At 44.4% G+C, this 22,462-nt stretch overlaps 1 protein-coding gene across 2 annotated transcripts in view; it reads left to right on the top strand.

The window, feature by feature from the left end:
* The window catches only part of ATP1B3 (ATPase Na+/K+ transporting subunit beta 3), a 65,961-nt gene extending 44,321 nt beyond the window's left edge, over positions 1 to 21,640 (top strand). For both annotated transcript variants that reach the window (XM_038416608.2, XM_043492908.1), the window contains 2 exons: positions 9,745 to 9,831; positions 14,923 to 21,640. In XM_038416608.2, the coding sequence (XP_038272536.1) occupies positions 9,745 to 9,831; positions 14,923 to 15,093 (258 nt within the window). In that variant the 3' untranslated portion in view covers positions 15,094 to 21,640. The remainder of the gene's footprint in view (positions 1 to 9,744; positions 9,832 to 14,922) is intronic.
* Positions 21,641 to 22,462: the final 822 nt, after the last annotated feature.

The following is a 22,462-nucleotide window of genomic DNA, read 5'->3' as shown; positions in this document are numbered from 1 at the left end:
GCCATTCGAACCCCTCAGTCCCACCCTCCTGCACCCAAGAACCTGCCCTGCCAGCTGCAGCCCTCACTCCCCCAGCCCGGAGCCTCCTCCCACACCCTGAACTCATTTTTGGCCCAACCCCAGAGCTGGAGCCCTTACCCCCTCCTCCACCCCAACCCCCAATTTCGTGAGCATTCATGGCCTGCCATACAATTTCCATACCCAGATGTTGCCCTCGGGCCAAAAAGTTTGCCCACCCTTGGTCTAGAAATTCTTCTAAGTGCTCGATTATTCTGTAGTAATCTCTTTGAGTTGCATGTATGCACACACACACACACATATATATATATTACTTAGGGTCAGATTTTCAAAAAGTTAGTCATGCAGTTGCTCATCAGGCAGTTGTACATGCAAATATACCTATGTGCACATAGTTACCAGATCTGTGCATATAAATACGATGATTGTATATGCAGTTGTGCAATTACTCTTGAAAATGTGTACCTTAACTTCCTTCTCTTACTGTAATTCTGTTTAATCCATTTTTCCTTTTTCATGTATTCCATACTTTGTTTTTTGAAAGAATCGTTACAGAAATACAATTGAACAAAGTGTATTTTCCCATATGTGAGCACTTACTGTAGTTTACAAGGACAGTGTAATGGGAAATATTGAATCTTTGCAGTATATAGCAGGGCTTGCTAGCTCAAGGGCCAAACAATCTGACAGATGTGCCTCCAAAGGAGGTTGAGTAAGAAGGAAGAAATAAATACAGTTACAGGTCAGAGAAGGATTGGGAACAGGATCCTGTCCAAAACATCACAAATGATTGGGTTTTTGGGGTTTTTTTTTGTTTGTTTGTTTGTTTGTTTGTTTGTTAAAAGCCTACCATACTGAAATTGGATGTTTTCTTCTGCATGTGTTTTTCTCCTGCTTCCTCCTTGCTCTCTACCTGCATTCTTCCCTTTTCTCTTGTTTCCATTTAACTGCCCCTACAGTTGATCCTTACTACATATGTTTGCTACACTGCTTTTATCATGAATTCATATAGAAAAGGGACATCTATGTCAGAAAAGCCACTTGTGCATTCCCTACTCTGTGGGTCGAATTGAACAAGCAAAGGCCTGAATTTTCCCCTCCTGCAGCAAAATCCATCAAGGGACTTTCTACTTGAGGATCTATGAATATAACCTTTTGGAGATTCCTCTTCATTACCACTCTCAAACCTGGAGGATTCCTGGAAATCCAGGGCCATTTGTCTAGGAGCCATCTATGCTGCTGTTGGTCTGGCTCTCTATAGCCTTGCATACACAGGAGCATGGGGATAATGTTAAAAAATTACTAAAGGCTACTACTAACTTTTGAGGTTTATTTTTTCTATGGGGCCAGTGGGAGGCAGATGTTCACCCCAGTACTACTCCTGTCCATTTTTAACTTCCCTTTTGGACAACACTGACGGCCCTCCACAGGGTCCAGAAGGGGCGGGCACAATGCTGTGAGGCTGTGGAGAGTTTCGCTATCACATTGTATAGGGAAAATTTGAATGTGGAGTGGCCCCCTCCATGCATGGATCTGAGCAGGCATGATCTCTTCCAGAGTAAGGAGCCTCAAATGTTAGATTTTATGTAACTTTTACCAATGAGTCCTGGGTGCTTTTGGAAACATCATGTCCATGAGAAAGTATATAACTACTTAAGTAATGGACCATTATCTAGAGCAGTCAATTACATTTTACTAACATTTTTAGTAAAATTTAATCAAGTGCTTCAGTTAACTTTATCTGCAGGTAACTCTGTAACCAAGTGTGGACTCTGGACCATAGCTTATGAAAACAGTCCTCTGTTGTCTCTACTGATTTATATGGTATCCAGTAAATCTGATTGGTATCAAATAAATTAATGTGTTGATGAGATTAAGCATTATATATTAAATCTCACGGGGTGGAGCATTCTCTGCACAGACCTCAGAATTGTTGCATCCAAAAATGATGGTGTAAGCGATGCCCCCATTCATCCTGGGAAGTCTATGGTAGAGCATAAGAGAGGACCCTGGTCTCCTAGTGTGGATCTGCACTGCACACTAAGCCCTGATCTGTGGGATCTGGGCTTTTAGACTTGATGTTTCCAAGCCCATGCTTGAGTTATCCACGGTGCAGTGAAAACCTGGACTTCATCATGCTGTTACATCCATACTGTAATATGCAGACCCAAGTCAGAGCTTCAGCTTCTGCGAACGTCTGCTATTGTATCCCAGAGTTCCTAGTGCCCTTGCCAACTGACAGTTGTTTCATAGCGGATTGTGGGAGAATTGTCTGTGTGTCCTATGGTGGTTGACTGGAAGTGTATTGAGTGGTTTTAGTTCACAAATACATCCAGATGAGCCATTTTGGGTCCGTGTGTTCCCAGCAGCTGGAGACAATACAGACCCCGACAGAGTGGAAGGACTTCTCCACCTCATGTTCTGTCCTGTTTTGGGACACTGGCAGAGCAACTGCATAACCTTCTCTACTTCATGCTCTGCCTGTGTCCCAAAATAGGCAGAACATCTGCTTGACAGTAGAGGACATTTCAGTTGCAGTTTTTGAACTGCTGAAGGCAACTCTCGGAGGGGGATATTGACATGCCAGCTGGGACCCAGATGCTGCTGCTCATGCCTGTTCCCTTAGCCGCAGATTTTCCCTTATCTAGACCGGCACAGGGGTAATTGCCAAGCAGCTGCATTTGAAACAGAAGATTCTTCTTCGAATGCTTTCTCATGTCCATTCCATGTTAGGTGTATGTGCTTGCCACATGCACTGGTGCCGGAAGCTTTTCCCTTAGCAGTATCCGAAGGAGACCTATTCTGGCACCCTCTGGAGTGGCACCCACCTGGCGCAGTATAAAGGGCGCCACAGACTCCCCCCACCCTCAGTTCCTTCTTGCCGCCATTGACGGTGCTGGAACTTCTGCTGCTTCATCTAGCTTTCGCTTAGTTCAATGTGTCTCACGAATGTTTCTTTGTAAAACAGTTGTATATAGTTTAGTATTTATCCTTGGTATTAGTTCTAATTAGTTGGTCCTGGACACGACTCAGCCTAGGGATGGGGCATGCCCTGATTCCCAGGCTTTAAACCAACTCCCTCTTAGTTGAAGTCATTAACCAGAGGGAGTGGTGGGGTCAACCTGAATAGAATAAAGACTTGAAGAAACTGGATCTGTTTGGGCGAAAAATTTATTAGTCTTCCAGCCTTCAGTTGAGGTGGCCAACCACCAAGCCTGCGGCAGTCTATGGCCAAATTCGAGGCCTTGCTGCCTGAAGGGTCCAAGAAGGAATTTTGGGCGATCCTTGAAGAGGGCATGGCTGCAGCAAGAGCAGCCCTCCAAGCAGCTTCAGACGCAGCAGACTCCCCAGCTTGCACCATGGCCTCTGCCATCTCCATGCTAAAGGCATCCTAGCTGCTCCTCTCGGGTCTGTCAACAGAGGCTCAGCAATCAATGCACGACCTCCCCTTTCAGAACCAGGCCCCGTTTGCAGAGCAGACGGACAGTAAACTGCATGGCCTTAAGGAATACTGCACTACCCTGAAAACTCTGCGGCTGTACATTCCAGGTTCAGCCCGTAAGTGGTTCAAACTGCAGCAATCTCTGGGCCAAGGGAGTCAACCCCGCCAGGAACCCCTCCCGCCCCCTCTAAGTAGAATAGGGGCTACAAGTGCTGCCCAAGCCATCCACCTCCTCCCTCTGTCCAGGGTTTTGAGAATGCGCTTGAGGGAGACCTACCAGACTTTACCCCGGATCCATCTGTCCTGCTGTTCTCCAACTGCCTTTCTTTTTTCCTCCCTGCATAGACAGCTATAACTTCAGACAGCTGTGTCCTCAATACTATGGCAGAGGGTCATACCCTGCAGTTGACTTCTACCTCCCCCCCCCACCCCATTTCCCCATCCCTCTTCAGGGACGCTCCTCACGAGAGTCTCCTTGCACAGGAGGTAAAGAAGTTGCTGCATTTGGGTGTGGTGGAAGAAGTGCCTCTCAGGTACAGGAACAAAGGGTTCTATTCCCGATATTTCTTAATCCCAAAGGCCAAGGGCAGTCTCGGCCCATCCTGGACCAGAGGGACCTCATCAAGCATCTAAAGAAGCTAAAGTTCTGCATGGTCTCCTTGGCTTCAATCATCCCTTCCCTGGATCCGGGAGACTGGTATGCTGCTCTTGATTTGAAGGACACAGACTTCCACATAGCAATCTTTCAAGGTCACAGACACTTTCTCCGGTTTATGGAGCACCCCCACCACTACCAGCTTGCGGTCCTCCCGTTCCGTCTGGCAATAGCACCCAGAGTGTTTACCAAGTGCACGTTGGTGGTAACTGCTTACTTCACGCGTCGGGGTATCCAGATCTACCCATACCTCAACAACTGGCTGGTCAAGGGCAACTCCAGGTCTAAGGTCCAAGAGGATGTCACGGTGCTGTAAGCCATGTGCCGCTCCCTGGGCCTCCTGCTGAACGTCAAAAAGTCTGTTAGTTCCGGTGCAAAGGATAGAGTTCATCGAAGCAGTGCTCGACTCAACCTGCACCAGAGTGTTCCTGTCACTAGAAAGGTTCCAGACATTGATGGGCCTCATCGGCGAGGTCTCCGTGTTCCCCCTGACTATGGCCGAGGTTTGCCTGCGCCCTGCATTGTCTGCTATGCCAGGCTCCGGATGTGGTCCCTGTAGCAATGGCTGGCAACGGTCTATTCCCAGTCCGGAGATTTACCTCAACATGGTCCTTACCATTCCCCCAACAGTACTCTCCTCACTGCGTTGGTGGACTGATCGCATAACCATCCTAGAAGGGGTTTTGTTCGACACTCCCTCCCCCATCACTCCATCAAATTGGTATCGGACGCCTTGGACTTTGGCTGGGGCGCGCACTTCAGTGACCTCCAGACCCAAGCTATGTGCTCCCTGGAGGAGATGTTACACACAAACATGAAAGAACTCAGGGCAGTCTGCTTGGCATGCAGAGTCTTCCTACTTCACCTGTCGGGCAAGGTAGTGAGAATCCTGATGGACAATGCAGCCTTGATGTTCTACATCAACAGGCAAGAGGGAGCACGTTCGTTGACTCTCCGCCAAGAGGCACTCTGTCTTTGGGACTTCACATCAGCCATGAAATCCATCTCGAAGCTTGTCACCTCCCTGGTGTCAAGAATACACTAGCGGATCACCTCAGCAGGGATTTCTCGCACCACGAGTGGTTGCTCCAGTTGGAGGTAGCCTTCATGATTTTCCAGAGGCGGGGAACTCCCCGAGTTCACCACAAGGCTAAACAGGAAATGCCACGGGTTTTTGTTCACAGCAAGGCCTCCCTCTCCGATGCCTTTTTCCTATCGTGGTCAGGGAACCTGATGTACATGTTTCCTCTGATTCCTCTCATCAGCAGGGTCCTGGCAAAGATCAAGAGAAACAAGGCACAGGTTATCTTGATTTCCCCAGCGTGACCTTGCCAGCACTGGTTCAGCACACTCATGATCCTGGCAGCGGCCTCTCCCTGGTCCCTGCCCAGCCGACTGGACCTGATGTCACAGGGCCATGGTCAGCTCCTGCACCGCAACCTCATGTCTCTCCACTTCTTGGCATGGATGATGCGTGGCTGAACCCAGAGGAGCGTACCTGCTTGTATGAGGTCCAACAGGTCCTCCTGGGAAGCAGGAAGCCCTCAACCAGACTGACTTACCGGGCCAACTGGATGAGGTTTTCCCACTGGGCGTTTGAGCGCAGCATCTCTCCCTCGTGCTCTTCCGTACAGTCTGTCTTAGGCTTTATCTGAGGAACCAGGGCCTGGCACGATCTTCCATTAGACTGAATCTCATGGCCATCTCCGCTTGTCACTCACTGATCCAGGGCCAGACGGTGTTTTCTCATGACATGAGGGTCAGATTCTTGAGAGGCCTTGGGAGACTCTTCCTGCAGGTACAGACTCCTGTCCTGCAGTGCGATCTTAACTTGGACCTCTCTAGGCTCACCGGTCCATCCTTTGAGCCGCTGGGTTCCTGCTCCCTTTCCCACCTGTCATGGAAGGTCATGTTCCTGGTGGCAGTGACATCGGCAAGATGAACTCTGAAATTAAAGCCTTGACCTCAGGACCTCCATATATGGTCTTCTACAATAAGGTTCAGTTGTGGCCCCACCTGGCGTTCCTGCCAAAAGTGGTCTCCACCTTCCTTATGAACCAGGACATCTTCCTCCCGGTGTTCTGTCCCAAACCACACAAGATCAGTGAGGAGAGGCATCTTCACGCCCTGGACATCTGGAATGCCTTGGCTTTCTATTTAAACATACCAAGCCTTTCCAAAAATCGACTCAGGTCTTCATCGCTACAGCGGATAGGATGAAGGGTCACCCTGTGTCCTCGCAAAGGATTTCTAATTGGGTCACCTTGTGCATAAGGACCTGTTACGACCTGGCGGGGGTTCCGCCACCACTGATTGTCAGAGCCCACTCGAGAGTGCAGCTGTCTTTGGCAGCCTTCCTGGTGCACACCCAGTCCAGGACATCTGATCCTCTGTTCACACGTTTACCTCTCATTATGCTATCACTCAGCAGGCCAGAGACTACGCTGGGTTCGGCAGAGCTATGTTGCAATCTACACATCCATGCACTCCTATCCACCTCCAGGGGTACTGCTTTGGAGTCGCCTAATATGGAATGGACATGAGCAATCACTTGAAGAAAATAGTTATCTTTTTCATAACTGGTGTTCTGAGAGGTGGTGCTCATGTCCATTCCACAGCCCTCCCTCCTTCCCCACTGTCGGAGTTTCCGGCAAGAAGGAACTGAGGGTCGGGGGAGCTGCATGCCACCCCCCCTCTATTCCACACCGTGCGGGCGCCACTCCAGACAGCACCAGAGCCAGTCCCCTACAGATACTGCTAAGGGAAAAACTTCCAGCACTGGTGCATGTGATGAGCACACACACCTAATATGGAATGGACATGAGCAACACATCTCGAAGAACACCAGTTATGGAAAAGATAATTTTTTTTTGTCTGATTCCTGGAAAGCAATTGGCAAGCTTTGGAATTGAAGGACTGGGAAGCGGTTTGTGGGATAGATTGGCAGACTCTCCAGACATAAGTCTGGCAACCTGGACCCAATCTGCATCTACGCTGTGAAATGTCTGGACTTTGACCTGACTCAGTAGGACTTTGGCTGTGCTCCCCTCCCTTCCCGTCCTCTCCCCCCCCTTCTGAACAGGGTGCAAGGACTTTCTGACCTGAGTCAACTGATTTTGTGTATGGATGGGGAGGGGGGCTTTGGGTTCAAACTTGAGTCAGAGCCAAGGTTTAGTGTTTAGTGTACATATACCCTTAGCCAGAGATGTCAACTATCCCTAATTTTCAGTAATCCTTCTGATTTTTAGGTCCAACAGAAGCAGGTACGGCCATGGGCATTCTTCTCTACTGCTTCGATGGCACATTTAGACTGCACAGTGAGAGTCTGTTAGGAGGCAAACCGTGGTGATTTTGAATGGATTGGGGCACTGCTGGGTTCACCGCCCAAGCCAAAGGCTGCATGTTGCACTCTAACTGGCCCTATATGCTCTAAATACCTGGAGCATGCCAGCAAGGGCCATGCAGGACAGTTTGCCTGCAATTGGCAACCTATGGTTTGGGCAGTGAATCCAGCACCCCAGACTTCACTGACTATGGTTGTGGCTTGATTCTATCAGACTTGCACTGCACAGTCACCTGGGGAAAAGCAGGAGCAGGCAGTGATGGTGGCAGTGGAGGAGAGAGGGAACATGACTGGGGAGGAGGAGGATCCTCTTAGGAAGGAAGTCCAGGCCTGGGATTGGTAATGATAATTAAGGACCCTCGGTGTCATAGAAGTGCTGCTTTCCTAGGGCTGATCTTCCCCTTCTCTGTGTTTGGAAGTAGAGGTTGGGGGTGTAATGGGGGCAGGCCCTCCCCTTGGCCATATACACACTGACTGGTGAGGGCAGGGGTGGAGGTCCATGCAATGTCCCCAATTCCTCTCTACCTTTTTTTCATAATCTCCTCTCAATGTCTCAGAGCAAGGTTGGTGTCTCTGCACACTAGTCCCTACTGCATTAGCCATGGGTAAGGCTGCGAGCCTTTCACAGAGGTCACAGAAGTCATGGATTCCATGACTTTCCAGGCCTCCATGACTTGCGCAGCTGCAGCGGCTGGTGCGGCTGACCCCAGGATCCCCTGAGCAGCTGGGGCAGCTCTGGGACCCTCCACATTGGCCACTGCTCGACGACCCCAGGCAACTGATCCTGGAGCAGCAGTCTGGGAGCAGCAGTGGAACCCCAGTCCGCCCTTTCCGAGAGGAATTGAGCAGCAGCGGTGGTGGGGCACCAGGCCACCCTCCCAGCCCAGAGTGGTGGCAGTGGAGCCCCGGGCTGCCCCCCCTCAGCAGCTAAGTATTAGTCATGGGCATTTTTAGTAAAAGTCACAGACAGGTCACTGGCCGTGACTTTTTGATTATTGCCTGTGACCTGTCTGTGACTTTTACTAAAAATACCCATGACTAAATCGTAGTCTTAGCCAAAAGTCAAAGCTGAGTGGATGAGGCTTGGGTCTGCCATTTTAGAGATGTGAATTCTGTTCCTAGCTCTGCCAGAAGTGATCTTGTGCAGCCTCTGTTATCATATTGCAAAATGGGGGATATGAGGCCTTGGTTAATAAAAGCTTGTGAATACCCTGAAATAATAACAGCAGTTGGCGGAAGAGGAGGCTTAAATTCATGGTATTCTAGCTTCCTGGCCAGTACATCTCATAAGCTATTTTGTGTATATTTCTCCATCACCATGCTAACCTGTCCCAGGGACAGCTCACAGCATAGTTTGTAGGTGTCCCATTCACTTGCTGTAAGAGTCAAACAAAATGCAGGAGCATTTTAGGTAATGGGAGTTTGGTCTTAGAGTGAGATCTCAATAGAGGGCAGTTCAGCAATAAGGAGCAGTATCCATATGCATTTCATGCTTGTCACTATCTGCTCACAAAAACGTGTTTGTGGAAAAAGTTGACACCTTAAACAATAAGTTTTCTTTTTGTTTTTTTTGGGTAGCCTTTATCCAGGAACCTCTTGTCAAATTACCTCACTCTTCACCAGAAACTCAATCCTTAGCCATGAACTGGTGTGCAGATTTTTCCAACAGGTCCTAAATGTGGATTTTAGGGAGGTTTGAAAACTGGGCTTTAAACAGAAATCTAGCTGAAACCTTAAATATGGATTTGCTATTGCTTCTTCACAATAAACATTTTCTAACTTGCCTGTGGATATTTGGAAATGCAGTTGCACTGTCTAACCTTTTTCCTTAAATACTTTTGTTATATTAAGGGGAGTATAAATTGAAGTTTTCATTGTAGAGATGTTTGTTTCGTTTTTTGAATGATTGTGGGTGGAAAATAAAACTTAGGACTATTCTGGCTTAATTTCTACTTTACTAAATAAATATTAGTATTAATTTTATCTGGATTAAAAATGGAAGGTTGCAGCATGTATAAGCTAAAATCTGTTTTGTGAAATAAAATTGGTTCTTTCAACCATAGCAAGTAGAAGGTTATTAATAATTTTTTAACAAGTACAAGTCTGTCTGAGTCTTGTAGTTTGGCAAAGATCATTCATTCTGTTGTGGAAACTATTCTGGTACAGCAGTACTCAAATATTTTTGTAGAGTTCTTGCATTTCATCATTAGAAGGTTGTAATTTTCTTTTACCTCTTAATGTTTGTTAAAATGGGAATTAACTTTTTAATTTTGTCTTCAACCATAGGAAGAAGGCAAGGTTCAGATAACTTATTTTCCTGATGGGGGAATGATTGATTTAATGTATTTTCCATACTATGGAAAAAATTTACATGTAAGTATGTCTCAATGATAGTCATGTGTTTTTTGTAAAATTTTGGGGGCATTTTTAGGATGGGTCTGTGATGGTTACTGAATTGTTAAGACTGGAAATTTACAACCAAATACACATATGGAATATTACTTATGCAGGTATTTCAGAGTATTTGATAAGATCTTTGCTTCACCTTCCCATACACAGGAAAATAGATTGGGCTTTACTGTCTTCTTACTGAGAAAAATAAGACTGAGTTCACACTAACATGATTTCAGTAATTTTGCTGTAAAAAATCAGTTTTCCTTCAAGTGATATGTTCACTGACTTATATTTTATTAAGTCTCCTCAAATGAAAATAGAGGTGGCTAGATCAGATAGGCCTGTCCACAGTACAGTTATTAATAGTTAAAAACCAGTCATTGACATGATTAGTACACACATCATATAATTAAACCTGGTTAATAATCATGCAACTAACAGTTTTTTGCCCTTATCAGAAGTCTAGACTGTTACACTATTGTTTTTCCAATAATTGGTTCAGCACACTTTCCCCCTACCCCAGTGTTGTTGGTGTCACTCTTCATGTCCTCCATGCTTTCTATCCTTTGAAGCACTGTGGGGTAGTTTTCTAGGCTTTCCCAGAATTTGCTAATATAAATACTGTTAGCATGCTAAATGCACATAGACAAACATAGAAACTTTTCTGAAACCAAAACTATGTGAACACAAATTGAACAGAACTACTTGGAAGGAGCCCATGCCTTGAATAATTATAAATTATAGTTAAAACCTTCTCTGTGTTACAACTTTTAAATGCGGGATGGAGTGTACATGGGAACCACCTCCATATCAGTACCAACGTCTTCCTTTTAAGATATGTTCTTTCAGCTGGAAACCTTTTCAATATTTTTGGTCTGACAGTCTCTCTTGCATGCACGCAATCTCAGAACTGTTAGCAATTATATTTGAGAACTTTTGGAGATGGGTAAGGTCCCAGAGGACTGGAGAAGGATAAGCGTAGTACCTAGCTTTTAAAAAGAGGAACAAAGCAGACCTGGGGAATTACACTAGTTAGCCTTACTTTGATACCTGGAAAGATATTGGAACTGATTGTTTACTAATCAGTTTGTAAGCACCTAGAGGATAATAGGTTGATAAGTAATGGCCAACATGGATTTGTCAAGAACAAATCATGCCAGACCAACCTAATTTCTTCCTTTTGACAGGGTTACTAGTTTAGTGGATAGAGGGGAAGCTGTAGACTTTGATATATTTAACACAATCCCACATGATAGTCTCATAAGAAATTATTGCTATAAGGTGGATACAAGATTGGTTGAAAGACCATACTCAGAGTAGTTATCAGTGGTTCACTTTCAAACTGGAAAGACGTATCTAATGTGGTCTATCCTGGATCCCGTACTAGTCAGTATTTTTACTAAAGATTTCAGTAATGGAATGTATAATGTGCTTATAAAATATGAGGATGACATCAAGTGGGAGAGATTGCAAGTGCTTTGGTAGACAGGATTAGAATCCAGAAGGACCTTGATAAATTGGTCTGAAATTAAGATGAAATTCAATAAAGGCAAGTGCAAAGTGCTACATTTTAGGAGGGAAAAGATTACATGTACTACTTCAGAATGGGGAATAATGGGCTTAATCTGCAGAAAGGGAAATTTAGGGTAAATAGTAGGAAAAGCTTTCTAATTAAAGGATAGTTAAGCACTGGAAAAGGCTTTCTCTATACCAGTGGTCTCCAACCTTTTTACGCCCAAGATCACTTTTTGAATTTAAGAGCAACCCAGGATCTACCCCACCCCACTCCATTCCCCCCTCTCTCTGTTGCTAACTCTCCCCCACCCTCACTCACTTTCACCAGGCTGGGGTAGGGGTTTGGGAGGGGATGTGGGGGTCTGGGCTGGGGCCAAGGGGTTCGCAGTGTGGGGGGCCCCTCTAGGCTGAGCCTGGGGCAGGGGGCTGGGGTCAGGAGGAGGTTCTGGGCTGGGGTAGAGTGTTGGGGTGCAGGAGGGGGTATGGAGTGCTGGCTCTGGGAGGGGGATCAGGGCAGGGTGTATGAGGTGCTGGCAGCAGGAGGGGGCTCAGAGCTGGGGTTTGGGGTGCGGCCTCCCGCGGGGTGATACTTACCTTGGACGGCTCCTGGTCGGCAGTGGGCGCTGCGAGATTAAGGTGGGCTCCCTGCCTATCCTGGCCCCACTCAGTTCCCGTAAGGACACGGGGGGGCATGTGGCTCTGCGCGCTGCCCCTCTCTGCAAGCACTGTTCCTGGCCAATGGGAGCTTCAGGGGGCGGGGCTTGCAGGTAGGAGCAGCGTGCAGAGGGAGACCCCTGCCCGCCGCCCGTGGGACCACGCTGGCTGCTTCTGGGAGTGGCATAGGATCAACTGGGAGATCTCTAGGATTGACCCAGGCGATTGCGATTGACCAGTTGGTGACCACTGCTTGATACCTAAGGTAAGGTATGGTAGTGGAGGAGTGTACTGGGTAATACCATTCCTGGTCTATTCAGCCTAGCTGAGTAAGGAACGCTCTCCCAGTATTTATCAGCTGTGACACAGGCTTTCTGTATGACCTTGTCCCTCATTTTCCTATCTGTAAAATGGGTATTGTATTATATTTACTGCACAAGAATGTTGTGAGGGTAAATTTAATTTTTTGGTGTTGATGCTATGATGAGAGCTATATATGTACTTCTGCATTCTGTTTGGGAGTCCAAAATGGCCACCTCTTCGCCACCTTCCTCCCCCAATGCAGTCTACGCTGCCACTACACTCTGTGTGGTGGGTCAGCCTTTGATGCCAACACTGAGCAAAAGGCCCTCTGAGAAGACCAGAGATCATCCTGCTTGCTTCTAGGGCATCACAGAGGACTGTCTCATCTGCCCACCTTTTGGAAGTTTGAATACTTTTGAGAAGAGAGGTTTGAAGAGGAGCCTGTCTCTGAACCCATGAAGGGATTAGACTTTCTGTTCTCCTGAGCACTTAGTAATCATCCTAATTGTTGCCTCCTCACTAAAGATTTCATGAATGTTGAGGAATTGTTAGCTTGTATAGCTGCAGTCTTAGATTTGCAACTGATCTCTGTCAAAGAAAAATCTCGGGTTGTAATGCTGAAACCACAAAAGCTTGGCACATCTATGCCTCCTGTCAGTGAAGGCCTGATTTGAACTAGCTAAGAACACTTGGATACCCCTACTTCCATTCTAGCATCTTCTATTACAAATATTTGGATATTTTTACCAAACTTAATAGTTTGCCAGTTTTCTTTTCTCAATAACATTACCAGGAGAAAGCTAATCTACATAGCTAAGATATAAAGAAGACGTGGGGGAGGGGAGGTGCTACTGAAAACGGATACTTTCTTAACAGAAAAAAAAAACTATTAAGGAGTCCACAAGATTAAAGTTTATGGGAAAAATCTAGGAGTCAGGCTTCATCCTTTAAGTGAATAACATTTTGTATCAAAGTGTTTTGATCTAGGGATTATTTCCCAAAGGTCTCAGGGTTCACTTTACTAGAGCCAGTACAATCTCCCACAGCTTGTCTTAGACTTCCCTGTAGCAGATCTCTTCAGAGCTGCTACCCTGAAGTTTTGTACCTGTACACAGCACTATTCCCTAAATTTAGCTTCAGAATTTGGTGCTCAAATTGGTGACGTCATCTTCAGACCTACCACTTCTTACTACTTATCAAGCTTCAAGGAATGGGTATTTCTGAAAAAGTGATACCCACCCAGTCTGATTTTAAGTGTCTCAAATTGAGCACCTAAAAATTGAGACACCCAGAATCACTAGCCACTTTTCAAAATAATGGCGTAAATCTATAAACGAGTTCAGATTACAGCATACTTGTGAAGTATAGGTTTAGTAGCTGTTTAGTAAATTTATATTTTTCTAGGTCTTGAAATGCCATCTGTAACAAATATAAAGGGTCCTTTAAAAAGTTATGCCTTGCTTAAATTGGACTTTTGAAACTAGAATTCAGTTGAACAAGCTTTTGATATAAATTTCATTCATATATTTTAACTTTTGACAACAGGAATTAGTTCAAGAACTATAATTGCTGCGCTGAATAATAGAGATCATCATATAATTAAGATCAACATCCTCAGGGGAGGAATCCTACCAGAAACTATCATACCGATACTAAACTTTATAAAAGATGGTTGCAAAAAATTCCAAAGAAGGAAGATTAGTCCCTCAAGTCAAAATTTAGGAAAATCAGAAATCCTTACCCTCAGCGTGGATGCTACTTGCATATACCATAGAAAAGTCATGGAATGCATGCATCTATGTAAACAAAGATGGAAATAGAAAGCCAAGTAAAAATATTAAATAAAAAGTCCTGTTTGAACTGAAGAGGTATCTGCAAGAAAATGGAAATTCAACGCAAGTTAAGTGAGCAGAAAAGAGCATAAATTATGGCAGATTTTTCCATATGCTTGTAAAAAGCAAAAGATTAATATAGGCTTGGATTTTCGAAAAAACTGGAGAGTTAGACACGCAAATCCCATTGACTTTCAATGGAAATTGCACTCAAACTTCCTTGAGCACCTTGAAAATCTTGTCTATAACTGTTTAATTTATGCTGAATTTTTCAGTTGAGACAAATGCTGTGCAGAATTTTAGCCTGATTAACTCCTACACAAATAATTTTAACTGAGTTAGGGTACATCTACATCTCAAATTACGGTATAATTGTAGCATGGATAGGCAGACCTGCACTAGCTTTAATTGAAGTAGAATGGCTGAAAATAGCAGTGAAGAGGCAGCAGCCTTGACCCAGCATTAGCTAGGAACAAGAGTCTGTGGCAGGTTTGTACTGGGAAGGCTAGCCTGTGCCACAGCCCATGCTGCCACGTCTTTGCTGCTGTTAGCTGCACTAGCTGGATTAAAGCTAGCATGTGTGTGCCTACCTCCACTACAGTCACACCTTCATTTGCCATGTAGATGTACCCTTAGATGGGACTCTGTAAAGTTGGGGGTTTTGTTCCAGTAAACCAATAGATGAAATGAATTTGCAATCTTAATTGTTTTTATTCAAAGTTCACTGTGGTATCTGAAATCATTTCCCCCTCTCTCTATTTACTAGGCTGACTATCTACAGCCACTAGTGGCTGTTCAACTAGCAATTATCTCCAACCGTACCAAAGAAGAAGTAACAATTGTATGTAAGATTATGGGATCTCCCAATTTAAGAAATGAAGATGACCATGACAAGTTTCTTGGACGAATTTCTTTCAGAGTTCAGATGTCTGAATAGCATGAGTCAATCTCCACAAAGTAAACATTGTGTTGTCTGTCTTTTTTATTTTATATCAGCTGGACGTGCCATTCCCGGACATAAGACCACCTGGGATAATGTGGCACATGGCGTTCAGGGTAGCATAATAGTGTGCTTCCAAATCATATTTAAAATCCCTCAAAATAACTGCCTGTCAAGCTTCTGCCTGCCCCATTGGACCAGTGTACAGACCATAGTTATGTGATATTAGGGACCTGTAAATAGTTGATTCCGAATATGTAATAATGGTGGTCTTTGTCTGTTCTAAAATGTGGTTTTATCCCCAAGTGACTGTCTCAAACATAATCTGCTGTGCTATGTAAATAGTGTATTGATTTAACACTGGTTTGACTGTCATATCTCAACACTGATACATTTTTAGCTATCAGATGATAAGAATAAATGGTACCTGACCAACATAGTTATTTTCAAAACAAAAAACAACTCTGCAAGAATTGCGTGTGTGGAGACACCTTAAGTCCTGTACTGGTTTGGGGGGGACTAAATAAAGTGGATTTTAAAAGTGTTGGTATGGATTTTTGAAATTATTTAAGTGCTGAACTAGTCTGTTGTGCTTGTCACTGTGTAGGTATGTGTAAACGTGTACTATTTGGTATTTTAGTTGAGAAATTGAATCTCGTATTGTTAATTGGTTGCAGTATGTGGAACACAAATAAAACACATACAAAGTCATTTAAAAACTTTAGTTGAGAAATATCATCTGAAACAGTTTCTTTCAAATGTTAATGGTTTTGAGTCCTGGTAACAATTGCACTACAGAGTTGCTTGAAAGAAAGGCCTCACTATTCTGTGAGTAGCCTTTTGTTTTCCAATAAAATCAAAATTCCTAAAATGAAAAACTTGTTTTAAAATTAAAAGCAAAATGAGAATTGTCTTGATTAAACATTCCTTTAATGTTTATACTTAGTTCCCTCACATCACTTCTGCCATATCTTATTTTTTTACTTTTACTCAACTTTTGATTTGAATTTTTTATGAGCTGCTTCATCCACCTCTTGAGAGAAATTTGCTTTGCCCATCTGTTACCTTAAAAAACGCTTCTCAGTTTGCAGCTAGTCAAAGTTGCACTTTACATCAAATTGAATTGCAGCCATTTAGATCTCTCGCTATTGCAGTTTCTGTAATGTTGCTGATAAAGGAGCAGTACCACTCTTTCCTATTGTGTGTGTTTTTTTTTTTTTTTTTTTTTTGGTGTGTGCTCCTTAGTCTCATTCAGTTTTTCATGATAAAAATTTGCTTTGAACTAGGTGAGATTTCCATTATCTGTTTGGCTTAGCCAGACTTTAATTGTTTCAGCTGAAATTTCCCATTTTAGTAAAAAATTTTTAGTAAAAATGGATCAGCAGCTTTTGAGACCAAGTTGAGAGAAATAATTCTTATAACCTTTTTACTGAGAAGTTTTAGCTTCTTGATGCTTCGGAGCAGGGTTCTCTGGTTTCCTACTGAAGCCAGAGAGGTGCATTTTGCTGTCTCCACGAAAATCAACCCAATTTTGGTTGAGTTATAAGCCTCTGAAAATTGTAGTTGGCACATGCTCATTGGAGGCTTTTTTAGAATTTGGCAGCAAAATTATCTGACGTTTCCATCCACACCTGAGATTATTTCAGCCTTGACCATGCAGGGACTGAGTAGGACTTTCCCTGAAGTTGCTCCTCATAGTTGGTGGTAGGAACTGTGCTGCTAGATATTAGAAATGAGCGAAATCTCTTTTCTTTGTGCCCAGTGCTCCCCCTGTTAGTGCACAGGCAGCATGGAGGAAATTGTGACCCAATTAGTAGTTTTGTTTCAGAAACTTTTGTTTCTTGATGTGACTCAAAGTAATTTAAATAATTGGAAAAATTAAATATTTGAATTTTGCTACTGATTCTAAAATGAGATGTTCAGTTAGTCTACAAATCTGGGTCTACAGAAGTTTGAGCGTTTTTGCCATTTTTTTAAATTAGTTGACATTGTTAATCCACCTGTCTGAAAAATCAAGCTGATTCTGACTTCAGTAAACCAGTGCGCACACTGTTTTTATCCAGCATTTTTTTTTGTTTCTGTAAGCTTGTATGACTCTCACAAGCCCTTTATTGTTCGGAGTTAAATCACATTATTTAGTAAATTATTTTAGTAACCTTTCAGTCAATAGGAAGAACACATTACTGGAAAAATTCTGTCCTGTCCCCAGCAGATCATGTGAGCTATTTTCAGCAATGTTCTTTTAAACAAAAATAAATAGTTCACTAATGCCCAGACACTTGTTAAAATATGTCAATAGTACTAAATCAGTTGCCAAATTACTGAAGCCCTTCAGTGAATTGACCTTCTCTATATCAACATATATTCATATGTAATCTACCCTATAAATTAGTATCTTTTTGACTGCAGCATTTCCAGGAGGATTAGTTCTGTAAAACTGCCCATTATGAAAATTCTAAATCTATTAACTTCATTTTTATATCCATTTCAGCATCAGTCTGTGTCCTCATGAGACATAGATATTCTTCTAGTTTCACTTAGTGAACTTTTGTTGTAGTTTTCTTAACTTTAGTATAGTTTTTCTTTTTGTCTGCTGGCTATTTTTTGAGAAATTTTAGAAGGGGTATCTGTATTCAGATCCCCCTCCTGATACATTAGGGCTATTCCATTATTGCATATCCTGTCACCCAGCTTCAAGACCTGCCCATCATGCAACCCAGATAAATCCATTAATGATGGGCATTCCAGATATATCATCTACTTGGAACAGGGACACATTAACAGAGCATTTAAATGCCACTCATTTCCCAAGAATACCCTCAAGAATAGAGGTGAGGTTGAAGAAATGCTTTTTTGAGAGATGTATGCAACTCCCATCCCCAAGAAGCCCAGAAAAGATTAACCATATCCTAAGTCAGCACTGGTTAGTTGCAGTTCCGCCTCCCCTCATTAGCAGCTTCCTCCCACAGACTATTCAGCAACTGTCTGCCTCTTTGAGGAGAGACAAAGGAGCACCACTGCAGTCGGGAGTTTGTTCTCTGACCCTGAGTAAATGACCTAGAACTTCTCCTTAGGTTTCTTACACTAATACATGAAGTTTGGCGCCTCTGCCTGGTGCCAAGGCACCAAAGAGTAGTCTGCCACTGATGGCTTCTAAGTCCTATAAAGGCCGCACTGCCCTCTGGCACCAGCCTTGCACCGAAACCCTTGGCGACTACCATCTTGCCTCCAGTACAAAGTAGTGCCTCCTCAGTGCTGATCCTTGCTCTGGTCCTGGATGTTTTAGCATCAGAGATCCTGGCACTGAAGCCTTTCCTGGTACCAGCCTACCTATCTGTCAGTCTGTTATTGGAGTCTCCTTCCCTGGAGTATTTGAGATATATTATGTAAAAGCAACCATCTACCTCAGCGCCACTCCATCTGGTACTGTACAGGCCCATACCCTGGACATGTCTGCTCCCCTTGTCAGGAGGAAAGTCACTCCTTGTCATCCTCACCAGAATGCGCTGAGGGCTCCCCTCCCTCCTAATACCAGTTTCCGCAATGCATGGCCCAATGAGAGTTCAACAAGGAGTGCAGAGAAAACAGTGGAGAAGATAAAGGACCAGAAGATTTCAAGGAGTGTCCATTGTGGTACCTTCCTATGTGCCAATATGCCAGTTTGCCTACCAATGTTGGCTATACTGGTCTGCCTAGGGTATGAATCCCTACTTCAGAAGACCCACAGCCACTGTTGCTCATCCAAGATCTACTTCAGTTGGGAAGTAATTACAGCCTCCTCGAACTACCCAACTTGATCAACCCCTGTTCGTGAAAAATGAGTACATTAGGGAGGAAAATCAACACCCTTCAGATCAGGTACCTCTGGCCCTTCAAGGGTTTTTGTTGATCTGATGAAGAGGTTCATCCGCTCTCTTAAGAGGAGTTCAAAACCATCTAGGACTTCTTGAAGAGGACCCTAGAGACTTTGGCATTCCTCCTGAGGTTATATAGGAGAAACAACACATATTATTGGATGTTCTGTATACAGCAACACCAGGCAGAATAGCAAGGTTATCTGGCATACTCCTGGCTCCATCCCACCCATTTTAGAGAGCAATATATCAGATTTCTGGTAGGCAACTCTTACTACCAGTACAGGATATTGCCTTTCAGTCTCTGTGGTCCCCTGGATTTTCACCAAGGTTCTAGCTATAGTAGCTGCCCATCTGTGAAGGATGGGAATGCAAGCATACCTCTTACAGGATGATTGGCTGGTTTGGGGATGATCAGCCACAGCAAGGTACCAAGTCAATTCACACCATCTTTTGGCTTCCTTGGGCCTCAAGGTCAACAGGGACAATCTATTCTGACCCTGACTTGGTCCATAGTTTTATCGGCTTTCTGTTAAAAAGAGCTTACCTGCCTCAACAGTGCTTACAAACCATGATGGACCTTCTCAATCTGCTCTGCAAGTGCACTAGAATGCTAGTGAAGACGTGTCTCAAGCTCATGGGCCTTTGGCAGTGTGCTCCTGCATCACACAGCTTGCCAGACTTCAATTCTGGCCACTGAAAGGCTGATTGAACTCATTTTCTCTACCCAAGAGACACAGCATGGACCATCTGGTCACTGTCCCTATTGAAGTTCTCTCTTCTTTAAGCTGATGGGAAGATCAGTCCAAGTGTGAGTTCTGTTCTCTGTTTCTTGTCCCACTAACACACTGGTCATGGATGCCTCTTCCCTGGAATGGGGAATTCATTTCAATCATCTCAAGATTCAAGGATGATGATCACCAAAGAAGGACCTGCAGCATATAAACATATTGAAGCTTGGGGCCATATGGTTAGTGTGCAAGGCTGTCTTAATTCTCCTTCAGGGCCTCACTTTTCAAGTGTTGATTTGACAACACCACCACAATCCACTACAGAAACAAAAAGGAAGGAGTGAGATCATCCCCGCTCTGTGAAAAGACTTACGTATATTTGAGAATGGTACATTACTTCAATGGCTTTCCACCTGTCCAGCTTTCAGTACATCTTGGCAGATCACCATCTCAGCAGGACATGCTGCAGAACCATCAATGGTGCCTGAGTGATATGATTCTCTGTGGTGGTCTTTCTGAGATGGGGACTGCTATCCCTGGACCTGTTTGCTATGTATGAGAACAAGTGTGCATCTGCTCCGGAGAAGGTGTGAGCCCATGCTCGCTGATGGATGTTTCTTCTCCCATGGTCTCTTGGGCTCTTTTTATGCCTTCCCACCAATCCCCAGGATCCTCAGAGTTCTCAGGAAACTCCAAACAAGACTCAGGCTGTGTTATCCTAACATGGGTCAGACATGGGTCAGCCCTAACATGGGTCAGACAGCTCTGGTTTTCTGAACTAGTGAGTGTCTCTGACCAGTTGATAACCTCAGGTCTTCTTCCCAGTCTGCATTCCCAGAATAAGGGCCAAATGCTGCATCCAAACCTGACCTTGCTCCATCTCATGTTCTGGATGCTGGGTGGATAACTCCTCTGGAGAGAGACTGCTTATCTGAGATTCAAGAGATCCTCCTGCAAAACAGGAAGCCTTCAGCCTGGCTCACTTGCACTGCAGAGTGGAAAAGATTCTCTGTGTGGGTAACCCAGTGATAGCTTTTGCCATTGTCTACTTTGATCCCAAATATTTTGGACTATCTGCTCTTCCTGAAATGATCTCTGTCAGTTCTATTGGAGTGGTGACCATTTCCAGAAATCACAACAGTGCAAAGTTACACTATTTGCTCATCTTACAGTAACTGAACTTGAGAGATCTCCCCCCCTACCCCGCAATAAAGGGGCATCCCCCTTCCTGGGACTTCAGTCTGGTTTTAACTGGCATGATGGGACCTCTATATAAACCCATGACAATCTGCTCTCCACATCTATCCATATTCTTGATAGCCATCAACTTAACTGGAAGAGTCAGTGAAATAAAGGCCCTTAAAACAGACCCTTCATATACTGTCTTCCATAAGGACAAGGTCACCTTAGGCCTAATCCCAAATTTTGCCAAGGTAATCTCAAACTTTCACCTTAATCAATTCATACATCTCCTGGTTTTCTTTCAAAAACCCCACTCTCACAGCCGAAACGAAATTACACACTTTGGAGATAGTGATAGCACTATCTTTTTTTTTTTTTTTTTTTTTTTTTAATTTGGACAGAACCAAGCTATTGAGAATATCCCCTTGGCTGTGTGACTTTTGCAGAAAGAGAGGACAGTACAGTCCTCTTCACTCAGATTATCCAAGAGGGTCTGAAACTGCATCAGGACTTGCTATCAGGTGATAAACAAGACTCCCCTGGCTCACATCAGGGCACATTGCATTAGGGTGCATGCAGTCTCTGCTGCTTCCCTCACCAACGTTCCAGTCTGAGTTATGTAGAACAGCTTTCTGGAGTTTGATCTATTTGTTCATCCTTGCCTACTCCCTGGTCCAGTCTTTCACATCAGATGCCAACTTCGGTAGAGCTGTCCTGCAATCACTAGTCAGGTAGGACTTTTCTGTGCTCCTGACCAGAGAACTGCTTGATACTCACTCACCAAAAATGAACTCTCTGTGGGCAGTAATCGAAGAAGACAGAATGGTTACTGATACTACAGTTAATGTGGTTATTCAAGATGTGTTGTCCATGCAGATTCCATGTCATAACTGGGGAGCCCTACCATCTACCGGTACGAAACTGTGGAAAAACCTGAGTGTCTCTGGATTAAGTTTAGAAGTGTGTGCAACAAGAGTGATGTCATGGTGGGAGTCTGCTATAGACCACCGGACCAGGGGGATGAGGTGGATGAGGCTTTCTTCCGGCAACTCACGGAAGCTACTAGATCGCATGCCCTGATTCTCATGGGTGACTTTAATTTTCCTGATATCTGCTGGGAGAGCAATACAGCGGTGCATAGACAATCCAGGAAGTTTTTGGAAAGCGTAGGGGACAATTTCCTGGTGCAAGTGCTAGGGGAGCCAACTAGGGGGAGCGCTTTTCTTGACCTGCTGCTCACAAACCGGGTAGAATTAGTGGGGGAAGCAAAAGTGGATGGGAATCTGGGAGGCAGTGACCATGAGTTGGTTGAGTTCAGGATCCTGACGCAGGGAAGAAAGGTAAGCAGCAGGATACGGACCCTGGACTTCAGGAAAGCAGACTTTGACTCCCTCAGGGAACAGATGGCCAGGATCCCCTGGGGGACTAACATGAAAGGGAAGGGAGTCCAGGAGAGCTGGCTGTATTTCAAGGAATCCCTGTTGAGGTTACAGGGACAAACCATCCCGATGAGTCGAAAGAATAGTAAATATGGCAGGCGACCAGCTTGGCTTAATGGTGAAATCCTAGCGGATCTTAAACATAAAAAAGAAGCTTACA

This window comes from Dermochelys coriacea, chromosome 9, assembly GCF_009764565.3.
Source record: "Dermochelys coriacea isolate rDerCor1 chromosome 9, rDerCor1.pri.v4, whole genome shotgun sequence".
Taxonomy (NCBI): Eukaryota; Metazoa; Chordata; order Testudines; family Dermochelyidae; genus Dermochelys; species Dermochelys coriacea.
This window is presented reverse-complemented; position numbering and strand designations above follow the sequence as displayed.